Source organism: Chiloscyllium plagiosum, unplaced genomic scaffold (assembly GCF_037043375.1).
Source record: "Chiloscyllium plagiosum isolate Xiang-an unplaced genomic scaffold, Cpla_swu_hap1 HiC_scaffold_46, whole genome shotgun sequence".
In the NCBI taxonomy this organism is placed as follows: domain Eukaryota; kingdom Metazoa; phylum Chordata; class Chondrichthyes; order Orectolobiformes; family Hemiscylliidae; genus Chiloscyllium; species Chiloscyllium plagiosum.
The window spans coordinates 14,416,582-14,428,309 of record NW_028270184.1 but is presented as its reverse complement, the minus strand read 5'-3'; the positions used below and the strand labels follow the sequence as shown (position 1 = coordinate 14,428,309).

The 11,728-nt window shown below is 44.2% G+C and overlaps 1 protein-coding gene across 1 annotated transcript in view; it reads right to left on the bottom strand.

Annotated features, from left to right (window-relative positions):
• Nucleotides 1-4,861: 4,861 nt before the first annotated feature.
• LOC122543901 (uncharacterized) overlaps nucleotides 4,862-11,728 on the bottom strand; it is a 50,794-nt gene continuing 43,927 nt past the window's right edge. The window contains exon 2 of the mRNA XM_087983676.1: nucleotides 4,862-10,048. Coding sequence (XP_087839802.1) covers nucleotides 9,455-9,976 — 522 coding nt within the window. The 5' untranslated portion in view covers nucleotides 9,977-10,048 and the 3' untranslated portion in view covers nucleotides 4,862-9,454. The remainder of the gene's footprint in view (nucleotides 10,049-11,728) is intronic.

The following is an 11,728-nucleotide window of genomic DNA, read 5'->3' as shown; positions in this document are numbered from 1 at the left end:
GGATTGGGTTGTGGGCTGGTGGGGAGGGTGGGAGTGTGGACCTGACAAGGGAGTGGTCTCTCCAGAACGCTGATAGGGGTAGGGAGGGAAAAATATATCTAGAGGTACGGTCTGTCTGTAGGTGACGGAAGATGATGTGATGTACGCAGAGGTTGGTCGGGTGGAAGGCGAGGACCAGGGGGTTTCTGTTCTTGTTATGTTGGGAGGGCTGGGGTTCAGGGCAGTGGTGTGCGAAGTGGAGGAGATGGGCTGGAGGGCATGTTGAGAGTGTGGTGCTGGAAAAGCACAGGATCTATTTTTCAGTTCCACCCAAATAATGTCCCTGGATGTATTCCTGAGAATATCCTCCCTAATTAAAGCCATAATATTATCCCTTATCAAAAATGCCACTCCCTGTTCTCTCTTGACCCCCTTTCTATCCTGCCTATAACATTTGCATGTTGGAAAATTAAGCTACTAATCCTGCACATCCCTGAGCAAGTCTCTGTAATTGCTATGATATCCCAGCCCCGTGTTCCTAACCATGCCAAGTTCATCTGCCTTCCCTGTTAGGCCTCTTGCATAAATGCAATTTAATTTATCAGTCTTACCTCGTTCTCTGTTTTGTTCCTCCCTGCCCTTACTGTTTGACTTGCTCCTTTTCCCAACTGTACCAGTCTTAGATTGATCACTTTCCTCACTATCTCCCTGGGTCCACCACCACCACCAGTAGCCAACAACTTTACTAGTTTAATTTCACCCAAGCAGCTCGAGCAAAATCTCCCTGCCAGTATATTAGTCCCCTTCCAATTCAGGTGTAATCCGTCCTTCTTATACAGGTCTCTTCTAACCCAGAAGAGAGTCCAATGATCCAAAAATGTGAATACTTCTCCCATACACCAGCTCTTCAGCTATGCCTTCATCTGCTCTATCCTCCTATTCCTACCCTCAGTAGCTCATAGCACCGGGAGTAATTCAGATAATACCCTCGAGGACCTCCTTTTTAAATTCCTGCCTAACTTTTTATATTTTCCTTCCTATGTGTTTAGTTCCAATGTGTACAATGACCTCCTGCTGGTCCCGCTCCCCTTTGAGAATATTCTGCACCCTCTCAGAGATATCCTTGATCCTGGCACCAAGGAGGCAACACACCATTCTGATTTCTCACTGCCAACCCGTGGAAATATCTGTCTGTGCCTCTGACTAGAGAGTCCCCTATCACAATCAATTGCTTGGAACCTGATATACCCCTCATTAGATTAGAGCCAGTCTTGGTACCAGAAACCTGGCTGTTCACGCAAAATTCCTCTCAGAGTCCCATCACCCCCTACATTTTTCAAAACTTGTTTGAGATGGGGATAACCACAAGAGACCCCTGCACTACCTGCCTTCCTCTCCTATGTTTCCTTGAGGTAACCCATCCCCCGACTGTATTTGTAGTTTTCTCCCATCCTATAACTGCCATCCATTGCACCCCCTAGTTCCTGTAAATTCCTTATTGCCCATAACTGCCCCTCCAACCAATCCATGCAATCTGATAGGACTCATAACCAAACATGCTTATTGCAGACATAATCATCAATAACATGGAAACTCTGCCTAATCCTCCACATCCAAGAGGAAAAGCACATCACTCTCCTAAAGGCCATCTTTGCACCTTAACAATCTATAGACCCAGAAAATAGCACAGTCTTACTGCTCAAAAATCACTGCTCCAGCCTAACTTAGTACATATATGTTTTATATTTTTAAAACTTAATCAAGAGACCGATCTCAGTGAAACATATATCAAAAAAGAACACACGCTACTCACTGTTGTAGATTTATTTTAAAAAAACAGCAAGGTTACACTTTAAAAACTATGCACTTAGCTTCTCCTGTGCTGTGAGCCCACCCACACAGGTTCCTCCAAGGTCAGCTGTGAATTTCACTGTTTGTTAATTTTTCTTGACGAACTCCGATGTCCAGAGATACTTGAACTCAAAGGCAGTAGCTGTGCAGATTCACTGCTGTGCCAGACAGCAGTGTAGGTTTCTTTCTCCGTTTGAATCACTGCCCATGTGGTGTCTGCCTTTGTCTCCCTTCCTCCCCCTCCTTTGTCATTGACCATTCAACTTGGGGAAACAGCTGCTTTCTATTCACCCTGTCCATGCCCCTCATAACCTTACATACCTTTATCGGATTCCCCCAGTTAACCTGCTTTGCTTCAAAGAAACCTACCTGAGTTAATCCAGCCTCTCCGGATTCAGAGGAAGGTTGCCCAATAGCGGTTCTTCAATTGCAGTGACAATTCCAATTTCAGCTCAGGACCTGAACAACTTCACAAGGGGGTGAATTCTGGTGTGGTGGAAACCACCATTAAAAAAAACTAGATTAATTAGCCAACTGATGCTGTTTGTAGTTTTTTAACTGATGTCAACTGACATCATGAAAAAGTGACAATCTTTATTTATATAAAAAGTTTAACATAAATCGATGCTGCAAAGTGCTTCAGGTGCATTTAATAAAGTTTGATATTGAGCCACAGAGGGAACTATTGTGGTAAATGGTCAAAAAGCTTTATTTTAAAAGATAGTATCCTTATATTTTTTCTGTATTTTTGGCTCTGGACTGAAATGGGAAAAGGATTGTAGGGCATAGGTTAAGAGGGGAAAGATTTGAAAGGGCCCTGAAGGCAACCTTTTCACACAGAGGATGGTGCACATTTGGAATGAAATGCCATGGTAAGTTACATTTGTACATGAATAGGAAAGGTTTAGAGGGATATGGGCCAAACACAGGCAAATGGGACTAGTTCATTTTAGTAAACCTGGTTGGTATGGACAAATTGGGCCAAAGGGCCTGTGTCAGTGCTCTATGATTGTAGAAGGGGTTGCTGCACTTTCTGAAAGCCAGCTACCAAACTTAGTGGAAGTACCACTTACACTGTCATCCATTTCACCAGTGGCTAAAAAGCTTGTTGCAGACAAACTGGCACCAGCATGTACAAGGTGAGACTAGGCTGGCATCAAGCTGCTGTGAAGTCTGTGAAGTGGTGACCAGTTGTCAAAGCCATGTGCCTACCAACAAGATGATTGGCTCCGAGATAGAGGAACTGCTGTGAATGATGTAGACAGGTGATACAGAGATCCCGAATGGGAGGTGGTGTATTTTTCTCGATCGTATGAAGTACTTAAAGCTTGAAGGAAGCCAGTTTACTTTCCCTCACCAGCTGTTACAAGCTGTGGCTTTTAACTAAAGACTCAGAGTTCTTAAATTTGTGAACCTGCCTCCTTCAAGGAAAGAGAAAAAAAAACACAGCTGGAGAACAGAGAAATCAACCAACAGCAAGATCCAACTATCCAAAAGGATCACCTCAGCAACCTCTGTGGATAAGGATCATTGAACTGCCTTCCCTTTTTTCCCCTCCACCTATAGCACCAATGTTTTTTGTTCATGTAGGTGGAGTATTATAAAGGGCTTACAGTTTCAACCAATACAGTTATACATTGAACTATCAACGTATTTGTCGTAAATAGTAATTCTTAAGCACAGAAACCTGGTCCATGTTTTCTGAAAACATGAAAAGACAGATAAATTGGGGTTATTTGAACAAAATCTTTAACTTTTGTGACAACTTCAGGAGTAGTGGAGATTAATTTGTAGCTCGCTGCTCCAGTGAGGTCATAGAGATGTACAGCACAGAAACAGACCCTTCGGTCCAACTCATCCATGCTGACCAGATATCCCAACCCAATCTAGTCTCATCTGCCAGCACCCAGCCCATATCCCTCTAGACCCTTCCTATTCACATACCTTTTAAATGCTGTAACTATATCAGCCTCCACCACTTCCTCTGGCAGCTCATTCCATACACACACCACCCTCTGTGTGAAAACGTTGCTCCTTAGGTCCCTTTTATATCTTTCCCCGCTGACCCTAAATCTATGCCCTCTAGTTCTGGTCTCCCCCACCCTAGGGCAAAGACCTTCTCTATTTATCCTATCCATGCACCTCATGATTTTATAAAACTCTGTTAGGTCACCCCTCAGCCTCCAATGCTCCAGGGAAAACAGCCTCAGCCTGTTCAGCCTCTCCCTATAGCTCAAACCCTCCAACCTTGGCAACATCCTTGTCAATCTTTTCTGAACCCTTTCAAGTTTCACAACATCTTTCCGATAGGAAGGAGACCAGAATTGCATGCAATATGTCAGACAGATTGGAGAGGCAGATTTTAACACAAACCTTTAATCAGGAGAGAACAAACAGGTTGTGGGAGGGAATTTCACAATGTCACAATGAGGTAAAGAAACAAGGAGGGGTAATTAAAATCAGGGATATTGAATTTGTCAAAATGAGAACAGTACAGATATTCCAGCAGGTAATACAACTGCAGATTACCACGATAAGGAGGGAGGAGACCCCAGAGGGATTCAAAAATAAGAATACCTTTAAATAGAGGCATTGCATAATGAGCCAATGTCTGTCAATGAGAATGGGGATGATGGGCTTGAGAAAGCACACAGGAAGCAGTTGCCCATATGATCACATGTTTCTGGATGAGGGTGGGTGAATGTGTAAGGGTGGCCATGTTTGCATTGGAATCAGCAAGACTAAAAGGTACAATAGGCATTGGAAGAGTTTTAAACAGCTTGGGTGAAATGGAGGCAGGTTGCGTTATAGAGTTTGTGATAGGTCGTATTACTAATGGCATGGACATGTGGCTAGAAGAGCATTATGGAGGTGGGGAAAAGCAAAGGCTGATGATTGAATTGTCTTGATATTAGAAAGAAGTCCCTGAGCTTCTCACACTTTTGCTTGGTGGGAAGGATGGTGGATACAGGGAAAGCCCTTCAAATGGAACTATTTTGTGTGCACGATATTAAAAAGAATTGACAGAGTGTATATTCAACAAGGTTGATTTATTTTTAATACATTTTAGGTCATTCATATCACGTGAACATCAGTGGTGAGGCTAGCATGAATTGCCCATCCGTAATTGCCCTGGAGTCAGTGTTGGCGAGCCTGTCTTCTTGAAACGTTGCTGTTCCTGGGGTGTAGGGGCATCCAGTTTCCTGTTAGGCAGGGGGCTCCAGGATTTTGACCCATAACATTTTCTCCCAGTGATGGAATGGAAGATATGGTTCCAAATCAGGATGGTGACAGACATTTAGGAGAAATTTCAGCCGGTGGTGTTCCCATGTATCTGCTGCCCTTGTCCTGCTAGGTAGCACAGGTTTCATATTTGGAAGGTCTTGTTAAAGTGATGAATTACTGCAGTTCATCCCGGGTCGATGATGCACACTGCTGCCACGGCCCATTGTTACTGAAGGGACTGTATTTTGGAGGTGGTGGATGAGGTGCTGCTGAAGTAGTTGCTTTGTTCTGGATGGTGTCAAGCTTCTTGAGTGTCATTGGAGCTGCACCCATCAAGACAAGTGAAGGCTATTCCATCACATTCCTCGCTTGTGCCTTTTGGATGGCATACAGGCTTTGGGGAAACAGGAGGCAAGCTACTTGCTGCAGAATTCCTAGCCTCTGACTTGCTCTTGCGACAACATATGTAAAAATCTCATCTAGTTCTTTTGGGTAACACCCAGGCCATTGATAATGGGGGAATTCAGTATTCGTAATGCAATTGAATGTCAAGGGGTGATAATTAGATGCTCTTAAGTTGAAGGTGGTCATTACCTGGCACTTGTGTGGCACAAATGTCATTTGCCACTTATCAGCCCAATTCTGGATTTTGTCCAGATCTTGCTGCCTATAGGCACACAGTACTTCAGTACCTGAAGAGTTGAGAATAGCAGTGAAAATTATGCAATCATTGGCGAACATCTCCATTTCTGACCTTATGACAGAGGGAAAGTCTTTGATGAGGTGGTTGAAGATGGTTGGGCCTAGAGCAGTACCCGAAGGAACACCTACAGAGATGTCCTGAAATTGAAGTGACTGACCTCCAACAACCACAATTGTCTTGCTTTGTGCTAGGTCTGACTGTAACCAGTGCAGAGGTTTCCCTAATGCCCACTGACTCCAATTTGGTCAGTCCCCATTTCTCGATATCACTGGGAACGAGTTGAATTGGCTGAAGACCAATGTTGGGAAGCTTAGAGGCTGAGATGGATCATCCGTTAGTCAACGTCTGGCTGAAGATTGTTGTAAATGCCTTGTCTATTGCATTAATATGCTGAGCTCCCCCACATTTGAGGATGGCAACATTTGTGGAGCCTTCACTTCCTATAGCTGTTTCATTGTCCACCATCATTCATGACTGGATATAGCAGGTCTAGAAAGCTTACGTATGATCAGTTAGTCCTGTCTATTGAATGCTTCTTTCGCTGTTTGGTATTCCAGTATTTGTATACTGTAGCTTTACCAAATTGACTCTCCATTTTAAGATATGCCTGGTGCTGTTCCTGGCATACCCTCCTGCAATCCTTATTGAACTGCGGATGATCTCTCAGCCTGGTGGTACTGGTAATGTGGAGCGATATGTTGGGCTGTGAGGTTAGAGACTGCAGTCAAATACAAATTTGCCGTCGATCCCCAGCACCTCCTGGCTGTCCAGTTTTGAGTTGCTAGATCTGTTGAAAGGCTGTCCCAGTCATCACGTAGTATGTGATGGAGGTATACTCAATGTGAAGGTGGGATCTTGTCTCCACAAGGACTGTGCTATGGTCACTCTTGCTAATAGTGTCATGGACTCATCTTCAGTATGTAGACTGGTGAAGATGAGCTGAAGTAGATTCTTCTCTTTATCATAGGCCTCTGCCACCAGCCACAGACCCAGTTTGGCAGCGATATCCTTTGAGACTCAGTCATCCCAGTTAGTAATAGTGCTCCTTAGCTATTCTTGGTAATGGACAATGAAGAAGCCCACCCAGAGTACATTCTGCGACCATGTCAACCTCAGTGCTTCTTTCAACTGGTGCTCAACATGAAGGAGTTCATCAGCAGACGAGTGGACAGTACATGGTAATCAGAGGAGGCTTCCTTGTCCATGTTTGACCCACTGAAACTTCATAGAGCCCAGAATCAATGTTGAAGATTCACAGTGCAACTCCTTCCAGGGTGTATATTGACATGCATCAGCTCTGTTCCATGAGCACAGATAGCAATGGTGGTGTCAGGCTGTTGGCCATAAGGTACAAATCTGTGAAAATGACTACATCAAACTGTTGCTCAGCTAATCTGTGGGACAACTCTCCCAATTTTACCACAAGCCCCTGGATGTTGGTAATGTCATGCCCTTATTCAGAAAGGGAGGGAAAATGTGGGAAATTAAAGACCAGTTAGCTTAACATCTGTTATTGGGAAAGAATTAGAATTAGTTATCAAAGAAGCAATACCAGGACATTTGGAAAGTCAAAACGCTGTTCATCAGAGTCAGCCCAGTTTTGTGAAGAGCAAATTACGTTTGACTAATTTGCTAGAGTTCTTTGAAGAAGTAACAAGCAAAGTGGATAATGGGAATCCTGTGGATGCAATATATCTGGTCTCCTGAAAGCATTTGATAAGATGCCACACAAAAGATTAATTTACAAGGTTGAATCATATGGGATTAGGGGTAAAATTATTAGCCTGGATAGATGACTGGCTGCTGGACATAAGACAAAGAGTCAGGATAAATGGTTTTCTTCTGAATGACAAGATGTAACTAGTGGGGTGCCACAGGGTTCGGTCCTTGGACCCCACTATTTACAATCTACATGAATGACTTGGATACAGGGATGGAAGGCTCTTTGGTCAAATTTGCCGACGACACAAAAATAAGCAGGACAATAAATTGCATTGAGGAAACAGGAACCTTACAAATGGATATAGATAGGTTAGGAGGGTGGGCTAAAATGTGGCCGATGGCATTTAATGTCGATAAATGCGAGGTCATGCATTTTGATTGTAAAAGGCGACCTATCATCTTAATGGGGAGAGTCTTCAGGGTTCTCTGGTGCAGAGGGATCTAGATGTCCTCGTTCATGAGTCACAGAAAACGAGCATGCAGGTACAGCAGATAATAAAGTGAATTGAATGTTGACTTTTATAGTTAAAAGAATAGAATAGAAAAGGTAAGGAAGGATTGTTGCAACGATACAAGGTATTGGTGAGACCACACCTGGAGTATTGTGCAGAGTTTTGGTCCCCTTATTTGAGGAATGATGTAGTGGTATTGGAGGTAGTTCAGAGGAGATTCAATAGATTGATCCGAGAGATGAGGGGGTTGTCGTATGAAGAGAGATTGAACAGTTTAGGCTTATACTGTCTGGATTTGAAGAATGAAGGGAGATCAAATTGAGGTATTCAAAGATAAAAGGAATGGATAAAACAGACATGGAGCAGATGCTTCCTCTTGTGGGGCATTCCACGAGATGTCATATTCAAAGGGGTAGCAATTTTAAAACCGAGCTGAGGAGTAACTACTTTTCCCACAGGGTTGTGAATTTGTGGAATTCGCTACCTCCAAAGTGCGGTGGATGCTGGGACAGTGAGAAAAGTTAAGGGGGAGTTAGACCAATTTTTAATAGGTAATGGGTTGAAGGGTTATGGGGAGAAGGAAAGAAAATGGGTGTGAGGACCAGACCAGCTTTGATCGAATGGCGGAACAGACTCGATGGGCTGAGTGGCCTAATTCTGCTCCTATATCTAATGAACTTTGCAGGGCTGGTTTTGCCCTAGTCTTTTCCGGTGCCTAGGTCAAGACAGGGTGAATCGGTCCAGTGCGATTTATTTTTTTTAATCCTTAATCGCAGTTTGATACAACTGAGTGGCTTGTTGAGCCATTGCAGTAAGCAGTTAAGACTCAGAGTGAATTATATTCCTGTGTGTGTTGGGGCGGCATAGTGGCTCAGTGGTTAACACTGCTGCCTCACAGCAGCAGGGTCCCAGGTTTGATTCCAGCCTCGGGCAAATGTCTGTATGGAGTTTGCACGTTCTCCCTGTGTCTGCATGAGATTTCCTCTGGGTGCTCCGGTTTCCTCCCAGAGTCCAAAGATGTGCAGGTCAGGTGAATTGGCCATGCTAAATTGCCCATAGCGTTAGGTGCATTAGTCAGAGGGAAGTGGGTCTGGATGGGTTACTCTTCGGAGGGTCTGTGTGGACTGGTTGGGCCGAAGGGCCTGTTTCCACACTGTAGAGGACCTAATCTAATCTAATCATGTATATCAGACCAAATAAATAGGGCAGATTTTCGTCACTAATTAAATGGGTTTTTACAATGATTGATAGTTACATGCTAATTGCTAGTCTAGCTTTTAATCAAATATGTAGTGAATTCAAATTTCACCATTTGCTATGATGGGATTCAAATCTATGTCCCCAGAACATTAACCTGGTGCTCTGGTTACTAGTTCAGTGATACTACCCCTACCCCTAGCCCCCCAAGAACATTGCCCTAGCCTGGAGTTTATTAACATAAGTAGAAACAGATCCCAATGAGCATCGAAGTGACTGACAGCAATATCCCATCATTGCAGTCAGTAATGAACTTGGTGGTGTTTCAGCAGTTGGGATGATTGACTGAATCTCTTCCCACACTTGAAGCATGTGAATGATCACTCTCCAGTTTCTGCCTAGTGTGGATCCGCTGGTGTGTCGACAGGCTGGATGACAGAGTGAACCCCTTCCCACACTCGGAGCAGGTGAACGGCCTCTCCCCGGTGTGGACTCGCCGGTGTACCAGCAGGTTGGAGGAATTAGTGAATCCATTTCCACAGTCAGGGCAGATGAATGGCCTCTCCCCGGTGTGGACTCGCTGGTGTCTCCGGAGGTGGGATGACTGAGTGAATCCCTTTCCGCACACGGAGCAGACGAATGGGGTCTCTCCAGTGTAACTGCGCCGGTGTGTTTCCAGCTCAGACGGGAATCGGAACCCCTTGCCACAGTCCCCGCACTTCCATGGTTTCTCCCTTTTATGGCTCCATTTGTGCTTCGACAGCCCAGAGGCTTGGCTGAAACCCCGTCCACACACAGGACATATGTATGGTTTCTCTTCACTGTGAACAGCACATTTCCCCTCCATGTGGTTATGATATATTGGATAATGCTCTCAGATCCTGAAGTTTCCAAAATGTGAATCCTCCCCTTCTACTTCCTACGAAATTGTTATGAAACAGAAAAAAGCAAGAGTGAGGGACTCACAAAAGTTTAAAGACACATTTGGACATCAACCCTAACGTCTCAATGTAGTTCAGTGGCAAATGTTTCCTTATAACACTCCTGTGAAACACCTTGGAATGATCTATTACACAAAAGGCACTATATGAATGCAAATTATTGTTAATTTGGACATATATTGCTCTTTCTTCTTCATCACTGGGTGAATAACCTGTAACTCCTCACCCAACAGAATTGTAAGAGCACCTTCATCACATAGACTGCACTAGTTCTAAAAGACCAAATATCATCTTCTCCATGTACAACTGTGAATGGACAACACCATATTAGCTGGTCTTGTTAGTGAAAGAGCAGGAGAGTTGGACGATCTGAACTGCAGAGAGTCAGCACAGGCATAACGAGCGAAATAGCATCTTTTTGCAGTGTGATTAGTTAACTATTCTCTGACTGCTTTTAAACATTCATTCACAGGACAAGGGTGTCACTGGCTTGGCCCTCATTCATCGCCCATCCCTAATTGCCCAGAGGGCAGTTAAGGGTCAACCACATTGCTGTGGGTCAGGAACCACATAATAAAGAGGTAAGGATGGCAGTTTCAGTCCTTAAGGGACGTTAGTGAACCAGATGGTACAGTCATAGAGTCATAGAAATGTACAGCATGGAAACAGACCCTTCGGTCCAACCCGTCTATGCCGACCAGATATCCCAACCCAATCTAGTCCCACCTGCCATCACCCAGCCCATATCCCTCCAAATCCTTCCTATTCATATACCCATCCAAACGCCTCTTAAATGTTGCAATTGTACCAGCCTCCACCACTTCCTCTGGCAGCTCATTCCATACACTGTGAAAAAGCTGCCCCTTAGGTCTCTTTTATATCTTTCCCCTCTCACCCTAAACCTATGCCCTCTAGTTCTGGATTCTCCCATCCAAGGGAAAAGATTTTGTCTATTTATCCTATTCATGCTCCACATAATTTTGTAAACCTCTATAAGGTCACCTCTCAGCCTCCGCCGCTCCAGGAAAACAGCACCCCCCCCCGCCATAGCTCAAATCCTCCAACCCTGGCAACATCCTTGTAAATCCTTTCTGAACCCTTTCAAGTTTCACAACATCTTTCCAATAGGAAGGAGACCAGAATTGCACGCAATATTCCAACAGTAGCCTAACCAATGTCCTGTACAGCCACAACATGACCTTTCAACTCCTGTACTCAATACTCTGACCAATAAAGGAAAGCATACCAAATGCCTTCCTCACTATCCTATCTACCTGCGACTCCACTTTCAAGGAGCTATGAACCTGCATTCCAAGGTCTCTTTGTTCAGCAACACTCCCCAGGACCTTACCATTAAGTATATAAGTCCTGCTCAGATTTGCTTTCCCAAAATGCAGCACCTCACATTTATATGAATTAAACTCCATCTGCCACTTCTCAACCCATTGGCCCATCTGGTCAAGATCCTGTTGTAATCAGAGGTAATCTTCTTCGCTGTCCACTACACCTCCAATTTTGGAGTCATCTGCAAACTTACTAACTGTACCTCTTATGCTCGCACCCAAATCATTTATGTAAATGACAAAAAGTAGAGGGCCCAGCACTGATCCTTGTGGCACTCCACTGGTCAAAGGCCTCCAGTCTGAAAAACAACCCTC